The following is a 23,543-nucleotide window of genomic DNA, read 5'->3' as shown; positions in this document are numbered from 1 at the left end:
AATTTTGGCTTCGGACATAACCTAATAAACTGGATAAAATGCGGGAACCTACCTGTAAAATAACCAACAATAACTTTTTGTCGCGCGAATTTAAAATCGAAAGAGGTGTCAGGCAAGGCGACCATTATCTCCGACGCTTTTTTTGCGATGTATCGAATGTCTAGCAACGGCGTTGCGAAAAGACGAATGTGTAGGACTACAACTTAATGGAGACGAATTTAAAGTATCTCTACTTGCTGATGATACGTTAGTCTTTTTAAGAGACAAACAGAAAGATTTCGAACGAATATTTGGTGTGCTAGATAAATTTGGAGACATGTCCGGATGTAAAATCAATATGCAAAAATCGCTTGCATTTCATGATAGGAGCCAATCGCTCTTCGACAGAAAAGCCTTACGCGAACAAAGGCCTCGAGTGGCCAGAACACTCATTTAAGTACTTAGGTGTAAAAATTCCACTAAAAAACCCAAAGGAACTGTTTCCGCTTAACTTTTGTGAAGTTATAAATAAAATTAGTGCAGTTTTAAACATTTGGTCCGCTCGGGGGCTAACTCTTCTGGGACGAATTTGTATCCTAAAAAGCTTAGTGATTCCCACCCTAATTTACAAAATTAGTGTTCTTCCGGTCAACCTGCCCGAAGCATGGATGCGTAAACTAAAAACGAAATTATTTCAGTTTATATGGGGGTATAGATGGGAGAGAGTTAAGCGAACAAAAATATGCGCAAATACTGAACACGGAGGAGCAAATATGTTGGACGTTGACGCATATATTATGTCGCTGAATATTAAATGGATGTCAAAACTTTTTGACGACGAGTATAATGCACCGTGGAAAACGCTTGAAAAAGGCGTTCTAACAGACAAAGAACTCGAATGCTGGCTGCGAGGAGACTTATCTGTCGCATCGAGGCAATGTTCTAAACTAATACCACGATTTTTTTCATTCACATTCAGAACATAATCACACTGTCCTCGTCTCTCCACAACTGTGAATGGGCCATTTCATTAGAGAAGCAACTTGTTCAGCAGCAGTAGAGTTTTATCACCGACTTCCATCCACCGTGGTTTGGCCTTTTTGTATAATACCTCTTGTATCTCTCCCTTGAGCTCTTCTTTGGCCAGTGATAGAGTCGTCTCAATCTTATTTCTTAGATTAATAACACACTGGTAGCTTGACCTTTCGTATCCGTGTCTGGGTTAGTTCACATTTCCTTTAGTTTTTTTACATTGAACCGCGAATCGTCCATCCGTAAAGTAGTTAAATTGGTCCTGTTAAATTTTTCTACAACCCGTTACACATAGGCTGATAGGAACCTGTGTGTCGTCCTAATTTGGCCGTATTTATTTGAAACATTGTGGGATGAAGTCAAACCACGGCGGACTCACGAGGCCTCCAAACTTTATTTATACCAACTTTACCAACGTAAATCCAAAAAAAAAATATTTTGATGTGTATTTCTACAATAATTATGTGCAGCACAAAAGCGTCAGGTGTAGTACCAGTATAGTGCGCTTTAGTTCCAAATTAAAATTGAGGCCTACTTACAATAAAATTTGTGCTAGGTTTACAATAGGTTACAGGCAAAGTATTTCTACTTTTCAGCGGTATCATAACTTTTTACATAGCTTTTTGCAAAACATCCACAGAATTCCGGTAATCAAATTTTGGTGTTGCAGTTTTGGAAAAAGGAAATAGAATTTACGGAAAGCTTTATTATTGCACTGCTGTTAACGACTAACCGTTTTGTAAATTTGTAAGGAATTTTGGCCGGTCCCCATTTAACTCCTTTAATTCCCATTTTTGTCCGTATTTCACACCAACAATGTCCTAATCCTAAACCTAATCCTGAACTTCGCGAAATCGGGTCCAGTCAAGCACAGTTGCTTACCAACTTCAGCAATCTTTTCCATCTCGTTTTCTTGCTTCACCACCATATAAAACTAGGTCAACAGCCAACACATTTCAATGGAACAGATCCCGGACGAGCCCCCAATTGTAACAAACTTTTAGGTGAGATATCCTAAAGTTGCTTTTCTGTGATGACAAACCTAAAACTGATACGGTACAGCAAAGACTGCAGATGTTTTTTCCTAGCTTAGTTTATGTAGAATCCTACACCACGCCTTGCCACAAATTCACGTCAAAACAACAGGTTACTACAGATTAGCTGGTCGCACCATAAGATATCACAATAGGAATAACACGTCACAAGGGTCGATGACAGATGGCAGAGTAACGCAATGTTTGTGATTGTAACGTATTTGTTTTACAGGTATAACGCAATTTGTGCCAATTACTATGCGGTTATTCATAACTTCAGATAAATTTATGCATTATATGTATACTACTAGATAGTGATCGGAATGTACATGATATTTATATGACTGTTTCTTGTGTTTGATTCCTATATTTAACGCTATCAAAACTAAACATAGCGCCCTCTATCGGCATTTATGAGAAGTTACATGTGCTACATTTGACCCGGTCTTAAATGTATTTTGCACCAAAGCCTCAACTTAAGACTTACCATTCCTGTTACAGGGGGATATAAAGTTTCTTTTCACCCAGTTTAATTAATGTACTCGAAATGATATTTAAAAGTGACATGGTGACCCGCATAAAGGGTGGTCTTTAATGGGTTTTGCACCATTCCCGCACTTAAGATCGGCCATTTATTGACCACTGACATGTGGCGCAACATTTAAGATAGGTTTGATCGATGTACTCGACATGATATTTAAACCGAAATTTTGGGTTTTTTTCAACAGCCCCCCTTTCTAAACGCACCAAATTCATAACTTAAGACCGGCCTTTTGGGGTCCATGTGGGGCCCTTATATGCTCTAAATCAGCGGTTCCCAAACTTTTCTAAAAATTTTGCTTGGCGGACCCGTTGCAATTATTTTGAAATTTCGCGGCCCTATAAAAATTCAAGGGTCAGTTGACCCATGTTTCTTGTAGTACACTAGTGCAATACTATTCATTCTAATGTAACAACTTTCTAACTAATGTGAACGATTCGCTGATAGCAGATAGTACAGCATAGTAGATGCTTTATGATGTCACAAGAGACATCATAAAACACGCTATATGATCGAATAATTAAGCATATCTAAAGACAATCATGATGACAGACAATGTTTAAAACTTAGACTAATGTTTAAAAACATTCGCTAAAGCCTATAATGTTGAGCAGCTTAAAGACTAACTCTCCTCACGGACCCTTTGAAAATGCTTTACGGACCCCATTTGGTCCGCGGACCCTAGTTTGGGAACCGCTGCTCTAAATAGTCAAACCTTTTGTACTCGACATGCTATTTAAATCTCTGCTAGCTCCCGGACTATATAAACTAACCAAGGTATTTTAAACCGAATCGAATTTGGCTTAAGTTGTTAGCAAGGCAACTCGTAACTCCACTGTTCAGAAATATAGTTGATAGTTAAGTATGAATACTACAGATTAAGCCTAGGCCTACTACTCTCGTCTGGAACGTTTTGCGTTTCCAGGTGTTTGCTACTTAACATTCGTTACTTTTTCGATCCAACCACAATCTAGTTAAGCAGCTTGGTTATGTAAAATCAATCTGTCAAAACTAACAAAACAAAATCATTGATTTTTACAACGGCGACTTTTTTTAATAATCACTAGCCGTAACACCCGACTTTTTCCTGGATATATATAATATAAAGTATCCGTAAAACGTTTTCGTATGTTTTCAATGTAGAAGTTACGTTAGATCGTTAACCACGGCTTAAATGCCCAATAATTTTCGTCCAAAACCCCCAAAAATAAATAGCAAACGTTTTTAATATAATCGGTATATAAGAATTTTATGTCCCGCCATGCTTGAACCACTCACACATAAACGATTCCGAATGAAACACACGAAGCTACTTCTGTGTTTTTATTAGTCACGTGGAAAGAAATAGCTGGGTCGCTAGTTTACGCTGGCGTATAAAAGCAGCATACATTTAGCAACTAACTCTATTAGGAGTAAGTCGGTCCTGTACAATAGGCTTTGCTGAAAACATACACACACACAAACAAAGCAAAAGTAGTAAATCTAGGTCTGATTCATACTGCCAATCAGTTAACTATAGAGAGATTGAACGCGCAATACACAAAAAGAATACCGGATAAAGAGAAAAACATTTATGTCCTGAAGGTTCCAATCATAGGGAACAGGCCGACGCGAGATGATATTTTAATTAGTCAATTATCGCATGGTAAATAAAAAGTGTTACATATCTTTGATTATTTTTAGCGCCCACGAATGAAGTTTACGTACCGCCACCAATGTAACTAACACGTGTGAAATCTTAATGCAATGCTTCCCTATATAGTTCTACTTGGTAATGATAAAAATCGCTATGACTTACAACAGGCAGTAGTTTGTGTTCTAAAAGCGCGATACAGTTTAATAATAGCAGGCCAGACAATCGATTGCTTAATTCCTCACGTAAAGCGCAAGAGTCAGGCTTGCATAACGTGATGGTGTAAATCGCCGTATATGACAAGAGCAAAACTCGACAAACTAAATCATCATCGGTAAGCATTACGTAATATATAGAATATAAAGGCTTCAAACGACAGATACAAAGAGGCAATAAGCATGGAGTATAACGATACTCACTCGTATCGAAAAGCAAAGACAAAAACAACAATGACCCTGCTATCACTAGAAACTGGCGCGAAAACTCACTTTTCATACATTTCTACACACTTGAAAATAGTAATAGAACGCGACGTACGGCGGCGGTTTGAAAGAAATTCACAAAGAGGAACGAACGCGACAAAAATGAGGCACGAAAAGCGAAGGGAAAAGTTCTGCTGGCAGAAACGTTTCAGGCACAAAATTGCTTTTCCCATTTAAAGAGAGCATACCGGCGGCTTATTCGTAAATAAATGTTAGCAAGAGCTGAGTGCACCTATTGTGGACGTCAAATTTAAAGAGGATATGGAGCAGTGGACTGTTGGTATGCGCAAGAAACGAGAGATAAGTGATTTTTGTTCGCGTTTTAAAAAACACGTTTTAAAAGTGTTTTGAACTTTCGCCTATTATTTTCACAATTCCAAAAACGAAGGCAGTGTAGGCACATGGTCTTTTGCGTACAATGGAACGGCGTTCAGTAAACCACAATGCTGGGGAACAATTGAAAAAATAGATCAGCTCAAAAAAGGCACACGATCGTCACTACCACAATGGATGAATAGGTGTCCGTACAGGAAAACGGAAATTCAGGAACCGCGATTTGTCAGTTTTATGTTTCGAACTTCGGATTTAGTTTAAGGTAAGTAACGTGCTACTAACAATTTGGGTTAGAAACGTGGATGTTTTTTTCTCTGGTTTAACCACCAAAGCCTACTGGGATTCGTTAAAACACACAATTTGCAATATCGAGTTTCTGGCTTTGGGCAACGGCAAAATTTTAGCATACGTCGAGTTTGCCACGTTTGCTGATCGGCCAGCATTACGACAGGTCGCAGACGAAGTCGAACTGATTGAACTGCTTTTGTTCTTCCCGGCTAAGAATTCTCGGATTTTCGTGGGGTGGGGTAAGCACCGGTTTCTCATTCGTGAACTCGTCGTCAAAGTTGCTGACGTCAGTCGCGGAACGCTGCCATCGAAACAACATTGGAGTGAAATTGTATCAGTGTTTATATCACTATACTATATTTCGCGTGGGATGACTGGTTAACTTTTGAAGTGCACTTAAACGTTTGCTCATTTAAAAAAAAGGCACAACAAATTTAGAAGGGTTCTTGAATGGTAGTGTAAAAAATAGCATAAAATATTTTGAGATTGGCAAAACATATATACTTACAATAGTTGGGACAAACTCCGGTTTCACGCGTTTTTGCAGCAAATGCTCCCAGTTGAGCTTCTGTGAAAAAATAAATAACTTGGTGCAAATTGTAATTTAATCCAAGGCAATGGTAGTACATTAGGGAAAGCTTTCTTGAAGACCACCTATGCTCACTGTTGAGTCACATGCCAGGGAAATCAGTTTCATAAATGTGCCAATGTGGCCATTGGAAATGTTTAAACCCGGTTTACCGGGCCCGCCATTTAAATGTTTTAAACACATTTACCGGGCCGCCATTTAAACAACAGGAACAAAAAATGTCATAAAAAGGGTTTTGTTTAACCAGTGCTTGTAAAACTACACAAATCACAATTCATAGCCCAAAAGAAAGAGTCGTGACTAAATGTTGTGTTGGTAGCGGTGCCGAAAGGTCACCTACGTCGAACGGGTACAGATTTGGCGTCATGCTCTAACCCTGTGGTTCCCAACCTTTTTTGTCCTGTGCACCTTTTTAGTCGATTTCCAAGACTAATACCCCCCTACAAATTTAGTTTGCTTAAATATCGTTTATATTAATATTTCAATGTAATTCTTAAAATAGTAAGAAATCAGATGATATTACACAAACAAAATGACGTCACATTTAGCTCGAATCAAGACTTGCACAATAATTCGTAAACTAGTGCAAAGCACTGTCTTTTTTCTCTTCTGTGAATTTCTTCCTACATACACTTTCTGCATTGCTGCCTTAAATCGATTATACAAATACTTTCTTTTTTTCAGCTCATATATAGCAATGCAGCAATAACACATAGCACAGACAACCAGTAGGAGATTAATATTGTAACACAAATCCCCCCTACAAATTACAAACTTTCCCTAGTGGGGAATTCCCCCTGGTTGTGAAGCACTACTCTAACCAGACCATTGGACATATCACACAAAAGTTTTGAGACATACACAAGGCAACATCGCATCTACCTTGAAGAAAGGTTGCCTCTTAACGTCCTCCGCGTCCCGTTCGCTCGCTCCCAACCTGCGCTCGGGGTTGCGCCGAAGAAGCCTTCTCATGATGGAGATGGCGTCGGTGGAGAGGAAGCGAGGGTAACGCACCTCGTCGTTGACGATCGAGTCGAAAACCTCCTCTTCGTCGTCGCCGGGGAAAGGAGACTTCGAATAGTAGAGGGCGTTAATGGTGGAAGTTAGGCACATTATTAACAAATTAGTTTTACGTAATAAGAATATCAAAGGCCAAACAGAAGTAGGTATCATTTTGAACGTTTCGAATAACTCTTTATTTTTCAACATCTGATGTTTGCTATTCTTATTACATCTTACTACAACCTCCAACCATTATGCTCCAAAAATTAGTTTTAGATTTGCAAATATATTCCGTTAACATTCCGGGAAATTTTGCATCTTCAATACATACGGGGTTGAAACACCAAAACGGCGTTACATACGTTTGAATGTTCCTTAATTTTTGTTTTGCTGAGAAAAGCAGTTTTACGTTTCCCAAAAATGCCCTTTTTTCGGCAATCTTATGCCACCCGTAAAATATTTTCTCCAACGCCATACACGATGTCCTTACTTGGCTACCCGTACACCGCCGCAAATCTCGGACATTTTGTGATTGCTTACCTCTCCCACCAACATCTCGAAGATGAGAACACCAAGTCCCCACCAATCCACGGCCCTCGTGTACGATGTGTCGGTCAAAACTTCTGGGGCAAGGAACTCCGGTGTCCCGCAAAAAGTTCCGGTACGGTCGCCGTGGCCCATTCCTAAATTATTGCGAACAAAATAAAAGACCAATAACTTAATCGGTGCTACGCCTAATGTATAATGTATATATATTATATATATTATGTTTTGAATTTTAAATTCGTTGAAAAAAATCCTTTTTTATTTTTTGATTCAATTGGCTTTTATTGATATTATTTAACTATTTTACATAGTTAATAAAAAACATTAGCTGAACTTAGTTTAACTTTTTATCTAAAATCACATTTTTTTAGATAAAATCTAGACCGAAAAATAAGGCGTTTTAAATACATGTAATTGCATTTCAAAACGCCTAAAGAAGATGCGCAAACCTTCTTTGCACAGTCCGAAGTCAGCGATCTTGAGGTAACCGTCCTTGTCGAGAAGCAAGTTGTCGAGTTTGAGATCGCGATAAACAATCTTATTCTGGTGCAAGTATTGAAGACCAAGCACCACGCAGCCGGTGTAAAATCTAAAGTTGATACAATTGCTTAACTTGTTTAAATACGAAATGCGAAGCAATAAGAACAGTATCGATTGGTAGGTATATTTTAGTTTAAAAGATTTACAAATACAATTTTTGCGCAATTAGGTATTTTGTATAAGAAAAAATATTAAATGCGTGAGCAATTGACAATTCACTTTATAGTCATAGCTTTTATTTAAATGGTTGGTAAACTTGTATTTCATATTAAGTGTGTTTTATTTTGTTCACACTGCCATAAAAGTTGTAATGCAGTTCAAAAACATATTGAAATTTCCTTTTTGCGTTTTAAAATTTGCCGGTTTGGACTACTTTTTTCTATGTGTGTTTTTACGATACAACATGTTCCGAAGACGCGCTCAAAAAGTTGTTTAGGCAAATATTTAAATGTTCCAAGACAATAAAATTTTAAAGAATCTTTTTGGTAACGTTAAGATTTTACACGCTAGCGTAAACAGATAGGGTTACAGCAGCAACTCGAGACGCAGGTTAACCTCGCTTACACAGTGCGCGATTCGCTGAAGACATCGGTGTGGATGTGGAGCATGAGGTCGCCGCCGCTGGCGTACTCGGTCACGAAGCAGACGTGCTCTTGCGTTTGGAAGCATGCGTAGAGGTTGACGAGAAAGGGGTGGCGCACCTGCGTGGCGCACTCGAAGATGCGACGCTCCACCATCAGGCTGACAAACACAAGGATCGCCATTTAAATGAATCGATTAGGGCTTACCACACCTTGCAGTCTGCTGGTTTATAAACTCACCCCAAGTTTAGCATAACTATTTTATGCAACCAGCACAATTTAACGAATTGGGTTAACCAAATCCTTAGCGTTCGCCAGTCATTTTAACTTAGGCTAAGTTTTAAGTAAACGCCTTTTTATTTCTGTCAAGGTGCAATAATTGATGTGACTTGTTGCGGCCATTTAAAGTTGTTTTTTAAATGCTTGTTACCTGTCTATTTCGTCTCTTGAAATGATGTCTCCCTTTTTAAGCGCTTTGATAGCGTACATCTTGCTGGTCGACTTGTGTTGCGCGAGCAAAACCTTGCCGAAGTGACCTCGACCAAGTACAGCGATGGGCCGGAAGTGGCTCATGCTGATGCTGACACCGCTGGACAATAAATTTAGCGCTTGCTGATTAGGAGACGTCAATCATTGCAACAGGCCATAACGTATCCGCTCATGTTGTGTTTAATCACAGATTGTGTGTACTACGCAGGATTATGGCAGTCAGTCTAAACGTACAACAACAATAGGCAACAAATTGCTTAACTAGTTCCGGAGAATGAATGAAGAAATGAAAACTAATGGATTAGAAATTTTCTTCGTCAGAGTACAGTATCTTGCAAATAACACTCAAAACAAGGAAAACTTTCTTATAAATATATAATAGCGACGAAGTTAGCATCCTGCGTTCAAGGCGAAGTTTAACACAAACATTTATCCCATTACTTGTTATTCTTACCCCGAAAAGTCGTTGCCCCCATGGGTTGGTGTTGTGGTTCGTTTAGCCGGTTTGGGGGGTGAAGAAGGTGCATTCCACTGCAGAAAACCACTTTTGTTCTGGCGCGGCGCCGCCACGGGCTTTTCCGACTCAGACAGTTTTATGTCCTGGTAACCTTTCACAATGTCCTGTTAAGCGTAGAACAAAAACAGGTTAAACACAGAAAACTTTTTTATAAATATCTACGAGCTACTTTTTGTACCCACTAAGAGTCGACGTTTATACAGCAATCGCAAACTTCATTAACGGTTCACGTATAAAACTACATTTAATTATATTGAAAGGTTGGTTGTTTTTTATTGATTTTACACAAAGTTGACAAGAGTATGAATTTTCCTGATTTTCAATGTGTCTATATAACGTGAAAGATTTTTTTTTTAGATAAAACTACTTTACTGTTTAGTGTGGCAAATGTTACTTTGAGCCACAGTTGTAAGCATTATTTACACTTTACAGCTACGGAGCTTGGGTCAATAACTATGTGATTTGTGGCTCTAGAGTTGGAGCCGGAGCTCATTAGGCAAGTATTTGATTGTTCTACTAGAGATGGAGACGAAGTCAATGCTCTTTTACAGCTGCTCCCTAGCCATAATTTTGTTAAGGGTGCTGTTTAGTTTAAAATTAAATATCGGCGTTATTAACAGAGCTATGATACGCCTAAACTTACGTTGTACTCTCCAGCGGGCTTGACAGCTTGTTTGTACGATGCACGTGATGTGGGGATGTTTGACCTTTTAAAATAAAAAAGTTCATATCCTGTTTTAGCTTGCTGGATCTAATAGAGTGCCAGACTGAGTATAATATTACGACTGCGCAAAGCTTTATTAAGTTGTTTTACGCTTCGCGTTTCGGCGGAACAACAATTAAAAAACAAAGCAACTACCAAGTGTTTATGATCGTTGGCCTGGCCAGATAGTCCGTGGTTAGCCATTGCTAGCCTCTAAAATTTAAAATTGTGTGTTTTTTGTAACTTTTCTGATTTCTGAAGGCATAAAATCTTGGTGATATTCACGAAATGTAATTTTAGGATAACTTACTTTTCACTCAAAACATATATATCAGGACGGCGAAAGAAGCGATTTCGTACTAAATAGTTGTTCAGCAAGATATTCCAATAATGAGGAACGGTAATAGTCGTGATAATTAAATTTTGGTAGGTTTGTTGCAAAAAGCTTGCAAAGAATCAGTTAAAGAGTACCACACCTAAACGAACCGAAGCGGCTTCTAGCAAAGCTAGTAGACAGACCTGTCTGTTGATTGTAAATCGTCGGAGGAAGACTTCCTCTGCTTGGGAAGGTTCCAGGTGGGAGTGCGGACCACGTTAGCACCCTGAACAGTTTGTTGAAAGGGGGCGTCCTTGCTGGATCGACGCTCTTTCTCCGCTGGAGGGGTTGGTTCTTCGAACTCCAGCTTCTGTTTTGCAGCTTCGGTACCACCACTGCAATACCAGCTTGTTATTAACAATAACCCAATGAAGGGATAACATAAAATTGAGGCGTTGATTTAAAGATATATTGCGGTCAATCTTGGGGCCAAAAGATCAACAGAAAAAAAAAGTGATTGAATAAAAGTACTCATAGCAACTCTATTCGGCAACGAATGCATACAAATGAGCAGTTGAAAATGTGAAGTTCCAATTTTTTTCAAAAATTCAAAGAGATAACAACTACACGAAATACCCCGGCGTAGTTCCTGTTGAAATAGGTTATTTACCAGTATAATACTATCTCAAACTTTATATAAAAATAGTTTGGGACTACTGGCATTGTCTCAGGTATGTAATGTTATTTCCGTGGCAAAAAAGCCCGGACAATTCCTGCGCAAGTATAGTTGGGCCAACGTAGAACATTGGTTTTCACTAAGGGGGTAAGACAAGGGTTAAAAAGCGGGTGTAAAGGAGTAACTGAGAAGAACCGACTATTTTTTCTTAATTGTGACAAAACAAACAAAACCAGTCCAATTGTGCTACAAACAGATAAACACCGATTACATAATTACATCGGAAAACTAACGTACATAAAGGAAACCACGGATGCCAAATAACATTTTTGCATAATTTTCTAGTTTTACATTTAAGTGCCTCTTTACATATTCTAAGTGTTCATTTGAATTAATATGAAAATCCTGGCTGTATAATGCAGATCGTTATACAATATACATAAAAGTATAAACGCCAGTTTGGCTAATAAAAAAACGAATTATTCGGGAAAAAGGGACACGACTCGAAAAGGTAACAAACCGTGTCGGGGACCAGGCTATATTTTAATAAACGATGAATCATTTAAAAAAAAACATTCAGCCTACCGCCTTGACGGGGTCTCATCATCGTGGATTTGTCTGGTTGGCGATCCGAGATCCCCAACCGATGACAATGGGCTGAACGTTGAAGGGTCGCTGCAGGGGGTAATCGCTCGCTTCATCAAACGACCCCAAGTTGCAATGTTGATGTCCATTTGTTTTGCACGAAGAAAACTTCGTCCTAAAAAAACAGCTCAAGTTACTACAATATTTTTGTATAAAAATGGTGCAAATTGTTAAGTTGTGAGATCCGATACCGTTCTCCGATATTTCAAAAAATCAATCGCAATCGCATAAATTAAATTTGCAAAAACGTTAACTAGATTATCCAAATTTAATTACCAAGGCGTTTTTAAAAAAGGTTTGCTTTCAAAAATACTATCTGTATAATCGTCATAGATGTGGTTTAGTTTTATACTATTAGTTCTAACTAGTTTATAAGGCCTTTCAAATTGTATTCTTTGGATAAGAATTTCCAATTGAAGAAGTTTGGCATCTGTTTCCGAAAACTCTTTAAAAATGTGTAAAGTCACGCGTGTAAACGAAGAATGATTAGATATTAATCACTCGACGTTACATAACGCCCAGTAGTCAACTTTAGTTAAAGACAAAGAAACGCATCACACCTTTGTTTCTGAAGATCTTTTTTTGTCGTTGTAATCTCGGTCGCCGTTCGATTTTGGGATTACTAAACGTAACCTGAAATAGAAAACGACAAAATGATACAATGACTCAAGTAAAATAAAATGACCAAATTAATAGCAAACAACTGCAAAAATTTCGAAAGTTACAATAAATTCCGCAATGAATAAAATTGATATTGAGAAATCTACATCGCCTTAACGAACACAAAAGTTTAGGGACTACAGTACTATATTCAGGTTCGATGTGCAAACAAAACCGTAAATTACTTATTTGATATATGATGCGACGCCAAACCATAGGCGCCAATAATAATTTAAGGTAATCAATATCAAGTTTTTCCGAAAAATATGACTAGCCAAATATAATGGAACGCATCCGCATGGCACCCTTACTTCGGCAAAGAGGATTCCTTTCGGGTCGAGCTGTAGCGCCATCCCGTGTCGCTTGTTGTCCAAGAAATCTTCGAGCCTGAGAAACTTAACGGCCGACATAGCACGCCAGTCCTTCCAGTACACTGCGATCTCCAACTCACGGGACTGAATCGAAAAAAAGTTTTTAATGTTGTATAGATCGACCGAGATCGCTTTTTTGACCAATACCGATATCCGATATATCGGTTTATCTCATGTACATTTCCTGTAAAAACTTGTAATAACAAATGATATTACACTTCTCGATGGTTTCTGAACGCATTTATTAATGCCATCTCGAGCAGTAATTGTGAAGTGCACAGCACAACTTTTTGTTATTGTGCAAAAATAGCCTATTTGTGTTGTGTTACAAATAGGCATGAAAGAAAGCATGCTAGATTTGATGTACACGATCCATATAATTACTGACAACATTGTGCTTTTTACTACCTTACTGTGTAGTTGGGTGATTCTGAAGTTATGGTAAAATTTTGCAAAAATTTTGTGGCGAATTTGATTTATTTTTCAATGTGTCGCACGCAAAATTTGAGAACCACCGATCTCAAACCTAAAGATGCATAACAAATTTATCGAAAGTCAATAGTTACACGGTTAGAGGAAATGTTTTCTTCTCAAGCAGCGCAGCACATTACCGGGCACAATTGCATAATGCATTAACCTAATGCAGTAAAAAATCGTAATAAGATATCAGTTGACAGTTGTGCACACTACACAGTACACGTAAACAATACAGCAATTTTTTGTGTTGCAGAAAAAAACCCTTAAAAAACTATTTAAACACTGCGTTCCAAGTAATGGTAATGACAAAACGACTTACGCGTTCAACGTCGATAACGAACTGTTGCGTCCAACATTGAGGTCCGATCGCTTTCCACGGGGTTTGGCCGATTACCACGTTGTCCAGCTTCAGAACGGCCGATATTTCGTCTGCCAAAAAGTCGGGAATTGATTGGCAACTAGTGACAATCGTACAAGCCTGCTTCGGGCTAATATAAACCTAAATTTAATTTAGTTTAAATGTACTTAGATATGCTTCATATAAAATTGTGTACGTGCGAATAATCAATTATGTAGCATTCAAAAACGTGATCGGGTAAAAATTCTGGTGTTGAACATAGGTATGATTTTGAGGGATCCACATTACGCTTTATATGTAAAAAAGGTGTTTTTTTACACTACACCACTTGAATAAAATTCCCTGAGCGTAAATACTTGTATCTCCTTTTGGTTTTATTCACTTTCGCTTTAGGCCTGTCATTCGAAAAACAACTGGACATCGCCATTGCTGTATTTACAGCTTTGCGATATTCAAACTTACTGGCGAGGTCGTCGGGTTTCACGTTGTATTTGTTAGTGCTCCCCCTGCCGTGAAAACTCTTGCTGGTGCCGCGAATACGCGCCGTCTTCGTGTCGGAGTTTGCAGCAGGAAGTTGAACAGTGGCGTTCCGTGAGCGCCCAGGGACGTTTTCTAGGAGTTCCTGGCAGCCCAGAAGTCGAACTTCTAGTTTGCCTGGGAAGAAAACGCATTTAGTGTGACCAATGCAATTTTTTTAGTTTGACAATTACGGTTTGATTTTTGAGCAGATATAAAAACAACAATGCCAGTTGGTCTGTAAATCAATGATTGCATTATCAATCTATCACGATAACGAAATCACGTTATCGTTATGACCACATGGTCAGTTAGCAATACAATAAAGCCATACAAACAAAACAGAAGGATTTATTCGTCTTGCGTGTATCCTAAAGAGAGATGACCATTTTTTTTATATAATAAGTTGTTTACCTGCCTAAGACTATAAACAACAAACAACTAAGGTCGCGCATATTATTATAGTTTTCAATTAAAGGGGTAGTATAACAGATTATGGTATATGTCAGAGAACAGGTTAATACAGTTTGAATATGTAAACATTTTAGTATGTCAGGGGTCACCAAACTTTTTCTTCACAAAGGGTCAGATAACTCTTAAGGACTTAAAATATATATATATATAATTATATATATATTATATAGCTTAGCTTTACATTTGGCAACTATTTCGGTTAATAAAGTTTTAAAATCCGTATATCAAGATCATTTGACAAGTAGCGAGCCGGAATAATTTAACTATAACCTTTTTTGCAATTAAATGCTAGAAACAAGACGTTAACAAGCAATGTTAGTATTTAGGAGATGCTGTGGTAGAATTGCTATCATGTTATAGTGGGATTAACAATATCATAGAAAGGCAACACTGAGGTAGGAATATATACATTTTCAACTGTTTTTATTCAATTGGAATTGTCGAGTATTTTTCCAATGAATTCCCACTGAGCAGACTTCGTTATTATTTTTTTTGTTTTAATACAATTAACTGAACTGATCTAACAACAACAAAAAGCAGGTGGTCTACCAAGAATACTATACAAACAGAATGTCGGAGTAGTACAAAGGAAAATAATCTATGTTTATTTTATGTTAGATATTTACACCCAATCAAATGTTTCTTTTAAATAGGAGAGGGGTGTGGGTTTCTCTTCAGTACATTGTCAGTATGCATACAAAATACAACTTGCACACCTGTAAGCTCAGCTGGTTTAGGCATGGCTGAGTACCGATTGAGGGCCACAACTTTGTTTCTGTTCTTTGATTGCCCGTCGCCACTTGAAGGATGGTAGTGGACAGGTGAAAGCATGCTTAGTTCCTGTTCTAGTTCAGCACGGTCGTGCGAGTCAGACGGGAGCTCAGCTGATCGAAGTTCAAGAGACAGTTTCAGCAAATCAAGCTTGTGAGACGACTCCTGCAGCTTCTCTTGTACCTAATAAACCCAAGAAAATAAATATTTTACTTTTTAAGTACAAATTTAAAATTACACTGATTTCCTCTTTAAAGGAATGTTTAACAATTGAACAGCCATATAACTAAATAACCCACATAAATGGCAGTTGTTGGTAGGAACCAAAACCCTCAATGGTTACAAATTGTTTTTTCGTATTGTACTCCAATAAACCAATCAAGTATGTAAACCAGATACACACAATGTATTCTGATTTCTGGAAAATTTTGTTACAGATTTTATATTATGCGCAGAAGTCTGTTGCTTCACAGCAATAAACCATTGTATCAAACTAAAAGTGGGGTAAGGTTGATCAGGCATAGAAGGTTTCTAAGGTTTAAGTCAGAATTATGTGACATCATCGCAAACAAAAAGCCCTATTCTTTGCCTAGTTCTTTGCTGGCCCCCGTAATATGCCGGTTGTACCACTGAATAAGAGTACACTTTTAACCTACACATTATAGAAACAGTTAAAACGAAATTACCAATACCAAAACCAATTGACAGGAAAAATCTTCTATATTGGTAAAAATAACACACCTCTTGTAAGGCCTTTTTGTCGGTTTGTTTGCTGGCAGTTGCAAGAAGTCTAACAACGTTTTTGGATCCTTCAACGATGGCAGACTCAATCTTAATGTGATGACGAATGACAGCTATTCTCATGTGTAGGCTGTCAGGTTCCACAGCTGACATACCTGACATCACTAAAACGACAGAAATTGCTGCCTTAAATTTTCGTTTTTAAGGAATAAAACAGGAAAAAACAAATATTATCTAATAATCAGCTTGATCTACTAGACAATTGTACAAATGATAACTTTCAAAGTCAAAATTTTACATGCTTGAAATTATTTAATTTTACATATATATTTATTTACAGACACATGTGTATTCATAAATATTTTGCATTTCATTCTTATAACTAATACAAGAGGGTTAAATAAGTAATCTTAGTTATAAGCATTACACAATGTGCCATTCAAATACCTTTGAGATTGAGATGTATGTATTAAAAAAACATATTTCCATAATGTTTTTTTATGATTAACCAAAAGACCAGTTTAAAACTGTAAAAACTTTTCGTCTGGGTGCACTCCTACTTAAGAACTCCTATACATACTTCCTTGTTATAAGGTTTAACATAAAGCAATATAACAGCATAAGACAATCAACCAATCTTTAGAATAAAACATGCCATATTTTCAAACAAAAAGTCATGTTAGTTGCAATAATGGACAGTTTGCCAAAAATAATATCTACCTGGTGAAGAAGAGGGTTCAGATCTGGAGCCAGGCGTTGGTGTTGAACTGTTTTTTAACTGTAGAATTTGCATTCGTATAACTTCTATCTTAACTTTGCTTTCCCCAAGCATTTGTTCAGCAGACGCAATAAGCTTTCGTTCCTAGACACAATAAAAAACTATATTATGAACTTGTTGCAATATATTATAGTCATGAAATAATAAACATAAAAAAACATTTTTGAGGTAATTTTGTTTGACTGAGTTTAGAAAGATTTTTGATCTACAATTGGGGATTACTACAAGTTGAAACATATTTTTGGCTGAAGCAATTAGGGCTTTGAACCTGTGGCAGTTGAATTATATTGATGTTTGACATTCCAACATAATATACATAATGGTAATGCAACTCACATTTGGAATGTTAAATGTAAAATAGGATACAAATATTTTTTTAACCTAAAATTAACGAATTAATTTTTTTTGTTTTGACATCTGATGTATAATATTCACACATTGTATTGTTTTTAACACATTTTATTCTGGGGGCCCAGTTGCAGTTTGTGTAGTTGTGAGTTGGTGACTTTGTTTAGCAGAGAAGTCAATCCTGTGGTATATAGTACAATCATGTGTTAACCAGGTTAATGCACAATGTCATGTGCAAAATCATTAGGTTTTTTTTAAAAGGTTAAACTGAGTTTGCAACATATACAGTGTGAATTTGTTTTAAAATACATTGTTATCATCATGGGCGCCGATCTTTCAAAATTCCAGGGCGTTGTTTACAACCAGAACAAAATGCTTAATCGCCAACAAAGCGGAACAGCTGTTTTAAAAAACATTTTCGTGCTTCTGCATATTATCAATGGAACTTTGTGTCTCATGTAATTTTGCCAGAACAAATTGCTCTTCACTAAGCAAAATCACTTCCGACATTTCAGTGGGATTTTCAGAGACTATGTCACCTCCCAATGCTGTTAATCAGCAAAGTATCTCACTGCGTTAATGAACCTAAACTGTGTTACTGAGGGCAGATTTTGCGGAATCTTCATAGTTTTCTCGCGTGTAACTTGATCCAATCCCAAGGTGTTTTGACGCCCCATAAGAAATCCAGGGTGTCAAAAATGCTCTGCACACCCGCGGTTTGGCGCCTATGGTTATTATTAATATTGGTGGTGTAGAAAAACAACTTAATCCAAAACTGAAAATAAATTGTCCACAAATCGTTCACTTAGTTTAAATAATTAAAAAAAAAACTTCAAGAAAATCTATAATATATTCTGATGGAACTCCATGTAACAAAATTCCTAATCAGTTTTTGTTTTGTTGACATTATCTAGCCACCAAAACCTGCCTTATCCTTAAAAAGGTAAAAACAAATTTCTGCTAATATAAAAAACATACCATTCTCTCTTTCAAAACTATTTGAAAAACTGGTGTATTGTTTGCTTGCTACACATGTTATGGACCGGTCTTCGGTCAAGTACCGCTTCATTCAATGAACTTATTACAAATTAAAAATGCAGCTTGAGGTTAATATATAGAATGTACTAAATAAGTTGCAGTGTTCTCTCCAAGCATATTTTACATGTTTTAGTGCAAAATTTGGACAATGGAAAACACTTTTTTGTTATGTCACAAGAAAAACATTTTGACTATTTACCATCTTCTAAAAAGTCCTGAATACAATCTTTTAATATTTGTATAGTATTGTATTTTACCAGGAATATAGAACATAAATAAAAAGTTTGCATTGGTAGCCTAGTTGATATACTGGCTTTATTTTCAGTGGGTTTGCGCTGTCCAGTGAAGGTTAATTTGTAACAAATACTAATATTTTAGGCTATAAATATTTATTCTTTGGAACCCATGTGAACATTACAGCATACCAATGCCTGTGGAAGTGTAGTTAGTTTTTATCTGCGCTTAGCTTCAAACTTTCAATGTATTTCTTATATTTGGGTATATATGTGAAATGCAGCGTTTTATATAGTGCAATATGCAAAACACCAGGTGAAATAACAAACATATCTAATACACAGAAGAGTTGCCAGACAGGTGTTGACATTAATTCTTCCTAGTACCTACTCTTAAAGCAGAGGTAAAACCACATGTGGTTACAAAACTCTGTGGTCAATAAAACAACAACAGTAAATTATAAAACCACTGAGCCCTGTGTATACCTTGCTATGTCCAGAAGTGTATGATTTGATCATATTTTCAGCACCTTGTTTAACCATAGTTTCAATACGGAGTTGCTTTTGTAAACCGGCAATCCTCTGGTCAGATGGAGTTGCATTTTCTGTGTCTTGAGAGGGCCCTAGATCTAAAAGTGCAAATTAACCAGCATTAATATTTTATTTAAAAAAAAATTGATACTACAATACTTAAAAAAGTCAAGAGCAATATTACACACTTGTATGTGTATTTTTTTAAGTCTGTTTTCTTTTCTTCTACAGGGTTGGAATTTTGCATTTGCCCACTTGCCAATGCAAGTAAAATTCACTCCAGGCGAGTGCCCTTAAACAAAAATTGGTTGTTCTTATAAGACCCATTGAAGATCCTAATTTAGTAACTTGTTACGAATTATTTTTAACTTTTATGACTAAAGGCAAAACAATTCGTTCAATCGCTTACGATATACTTTTGCACAACAACAATAAGAGATTTACCAAAAGCATTGCATCTGCATGTGGCAAAAAGTGCTACACATTTAATGTTTCAATTAAATATTAAAAAGGTCTGATAAAGTAGGAAACAGTTGTATACTTAGCATCTGATTTGTTTAACAATATTTCTCAGACCAAATTTTGCCCTATAAAAATGACATTAGAAAAGCTAACTAAATAATATTTGTTTATAAAGAACGATTAAAGTGGATAAAACCCACCCGCAACATGCCAAGACCACACTCTCCAGTAACAAGGCTTACTTATTGTTGGCAAGATCGCTCTCTTAAACTGTCCATTTTTATCCCTTTTTATGTTCAAATCCATGCATGTATAAACACACTGATTTGATGTATAAGAGCTATACAAACGCACCAAAATAGGAGGGAAGGTTTAATTACACAGGTCAACTAAATTTCACGTTTATACCTTTAGTATTTCTCTGGCACATCACATTTTTAAGCTATTGTAAACATTAAATTTTCAGAAAAACAACGCATTGAAAGCAATGCACAACTATGATACACGGTCCTTAAAAACGTCGGACATCAACTTTTTGTACACATGAATCATGTCATTGTGTACACCAGTTGAACAAGCTGTACATGTTTCCTCTTGGTTTCTTAATGGACGGCTAGAGTAAGATCGTCCAATTTATTGATGACTGATGTGATACTTTGTTTCTGGTCTTTGGTCTCACAATATAGCAAGTCAGATCGTGGTTGCTCTTGCACTTTTTTGGCAAAGAGACAAAATAGCAGTCAATAAAGATATGCCACAAGTAACATCTATTGAAAAGGATAGGTCACAAAAGAACCGTTGATAAAATATCTTCCCTATATTGTTCTTTTCAAAGATGTTCGTAAAACCGAATAGAATGTTGTGTGAATTACATTAATGTTTTATAATGTCACCATGAGCAATGTGCCCATATTAAATACAGCAAAATATTGAAAAATTTAAAAGCGAATATCTCAAAAACTTAAGAAAAAAATGAGGACAGTTTAAGAATCAGCCCGAAAACATTTTAAGAATTAATCTATTACATTATGGTTAAAAATTTGCTGTTGACCAGTGTTATTAAAAACAATTTGGTAGGACGCAAATTAGAAGACATACCAACATGTTGGGAAAGTGTTATTGATTGGTAGACACTCATCCTAGTGGCGAGTGCAAATTTCTAATGTTCTGTTGTTCTGTGTTCACTGCAAGTAAAGGAGTGTATCAAGGCGAAAAAGTCAGATTTTACCCTTCAATGATGTGGCATTCTTGTTAAGTGGTCAAGGCAGCCTCTCAAAAAGTAAAAGATGTCATGATTTTAAATCCAACAACAACTGCAAAAACCTACAGGTACCAAAATCGTATTACAGTGATAACTTTTTATTTTTAACAAATCTAATCAAAACAAACTCTTAGTGACCAACAACTATAGTGGTCTAAAACATAAATTTATCCTAGTCAGAGCAAACTAGTGGGGAAATATATTTACATAAGGATGATGCATTCTAGATACTGATGAAATCATCAGTCGCCAGTAGCAGAAAGTGACACTGTGTTTACATAGCTTTTACACTGTCAGTCTATTTATTAAAACTCCCCTGAATATCACATAACACCGGGAAAATTGGCCACCTAAGAAAACACAATAAAATAAAGTTCAGCATCTTGACATTAACATTATGTAAAATGACAGCAACATTATGTGAAATGTAACATATTTAAAAAAGAGTCTGTTTGCCAAATAATTGGAAGCTTTTTATTGACAATGGATCTCTTCTTATTCCAATATGTTTGTTTTAAACTTTTGGTAGGAGAAACTATAAACAAGTTTAAAAAAAAAAAAAAAAATTAAAAAAAAAATTTTTTGCTTAAAATTATTTTGTACATATTTAACTGGAATACTATTGTTATTTAACGATGAAAACATAAGTTATTACCAGAATATATAGTGAGATTTAAAAAAATGCCATTTAGTTTAAAATTTCTAGAAACTTTTGTTTGGAATTGCATCCAACAAACATTTCCTTTAATAAACTATTAACAACTGCATTTTGAAATATTCGAGTAAATATACTCCAGGCTGGACGGGTTAAACATGCTAGTCTTGTCTTGACTGCGAGCCTTAGTTTGGTTACCCTTGTTTGAAATAAATAGGTGAAGTTCAAATTCAATTAAAAAGGTCTTCTCCAATGAATAGAAATACAGTACACCTACTTTGGTCACAAATACCTTTTAATACCCTACTATGCTTTTATACAACTTTAAGTGATTCTGCTTTGTCTGCGCAATGTAACCATAGTTTTTGATGCCACCAATAGACCATTAAAGTCATTTGACTGTATGAAATACCATTTTAAAATGACTTGTGTAGAAGCACAGCTAAATATTTACTAATATAAATATGTTGATTGGTGTGCAAATGGAGCACACCTATGGTATATATATATACTTCCATTTGCCTGAATTTGTTTTATTTAAAAGGAGTTTGTGTACACTAATTTCTGTATCACTAAAAGTACAACTTTTTTAGAGGGTATAGCAACTGCATTAATTAAAGTACAAAGTTATAAAAACAAATTTAACAAAAAATTGCCTCAATAAAACATAGTCAAACATTTTTCTTAACTTCTACTAAAACTAACAATGTGGGTGTTTAGTATTCCTTAATGATTATCATGTGTAAAGTTTAAAAAAATTACAACAAAAATCAAAAAAGCGTTATTATTTTCAAAAAAGCATTATTAAAAGTACAGATAGATGTTGGACATGCTCAGCCAAGTACATGTATATATACCTCCACTTGATTTGGAATAATCAACACTAGTTTCATTGGAAGGCGTCGAGCGTGTTAACTGAGCTGCATCCAACTCTCGTAGCTCTTGATGCAAATCTTCCAGCTGGCGATTTGAAACCCGCAGCATGTTTTCTACTGAAGCCAATTGCTTTTTGTCTGATGTTGCCTGAATTTTTTAAACATAGAGTTAAGGTATCGTTGTTCAACAGGGGCATTGACAATACAGCTATGCAACAAACAACCTATTGGTATTTTAGTTTTGTTTTGCACAGATTTTGCCTTCTCGCACATGCAAGCGCAATTTGCTCTGGGCAAGTACTGATTGACACCCACTTGCCCAAATTTAGTTGTTGCTTTAAGACCTAGTATAATTGTACTCGCATGGCGAGAAGGTGAGTGCAAAACCCTTAACATGATATGTTGCATCAAACTGTCTGTAAAAAAGTTAACATTGCACACTAGAACCTTTTTGTTTTAAAAAACTAAACAAACGAAACAACGAAATTTTAAGTAATTAAAAGCAGTTTATTGCTTTACAATTGTGTAGCTTATGACAAGTCTTGAAACCATTACAACCTAAAACACCTGGTAAAGAAATAAGGTAAGTTGAGTAATAATCTCAAACCTTAAGAAGGTTTTCTATTCCCTCTTTTACTCTCAGTTCCTTGCGAATGTCTCTTCGAATCTCCTCTTTTATCTCCTCCAGCTTGTTTTGGATCCGCGGATCCTCAACGTCAAACGAATCAACATCAGACATGACAGGTGTTCAGTGATTAATGGAAATGAATTTGTCAAATGGCATTAACTAAGATTTATATAGTAAATTCTACAAAACATAAAGAACATTTATTTATTTTTAATAAACAACATTTGACATGTAGTTTAAAAACGGAAATTCAGAGTGCAGATGTTGTAGTAGGCACAGTGAAACAACTAGGCAGTTAATCTAAATGATACTTTATAAAATAATATTCTGACTCATAGGTGCCAAACGTGGGTGTGCAGAGCGTTTTTAGACGCCCTGGATTTCTGGCAGGGCGTCAAAACATCCTGGAATTTGAAGTCGCACTTGTAAATAGAGTTGAA

General features: G+C 36.4%; 1 protein-coding gene across 2 annotated transcripts; it reads right to left on the bottom strand.

The window, feature by feature from the left end:
- Positions 1–3,914: 3,914 nt before the first annotated feature.
- On the bottom strand, positions 3,915–23,274 carry LOC146133143 (serine/threonine-protein kinase N2-like). Of its 2 annotated transcripts, none has more exons than XM_083397394.1 (21): positions 23,083–23,274; positions 22,458–22,623; positions 19,178–19,320; positions 17,015–17,156; positions 16,295–16,458; positions 15,499–15,736; positions 14,255–14,446; positions 13,754–13,863; positions 12,898–13,041; positions 12,487–12,559; positions 11,867–12,041; positions 10,809–11,000; positions 10,230–10,293; positions 9,524–9,690; positions 9,011–9,169; positions 8,564–8,740; positions 7,909–8,048; positions 7,454–7,596; positions 6,794–6,982; positions 5,831–5,890; positions 3,915–5,623 (listed from the first exon to the last, which is right to left on the bottom strand). In XM_083397394.1, exons 1-21 carry the CDS (start codon positions 23,212–23,214, stop codon positions 5,477–5,479), a joined length of 3,117 nt encoding a protein of 1,038 aa, XP_083253520.1. In that variant the 5' UTR covers positions 23,215–23,274; the 3' UTR covers positions 3,915–5,476. The 2 variants fall into 2 exon arrangements, with proteins under 2 accessions (XP_083253520.1, XP_083253521.1); XM_083397395.1 differs by having other exon boundaries at positions 10,218–10,293; positions 16,295–16,449.
- Positions 23,275–23,543: the final 269 nt, after the last annotated feature.

The sequence above is a fragment of the Ascidiella aspersa genome, chromosome 9, assembly GCF_963924565.1.
Source record: "Ascidiella aspersa chromosome 9, kaAscAspe10.2, whole genome shotgun sequence".
In the NCBI taxonomy this organism is placed as follows: Eukaryota; Metazoa; Chordata; class Ascidiacea; order Phlebobranchia; family Ascidiidae; genus Ascidiella; species Ascidiella aspersa.
Note: the sequence above shows the minus strand (reverse complement) of the source record. Positions and strands in the feature narration are given on the sequence as shown.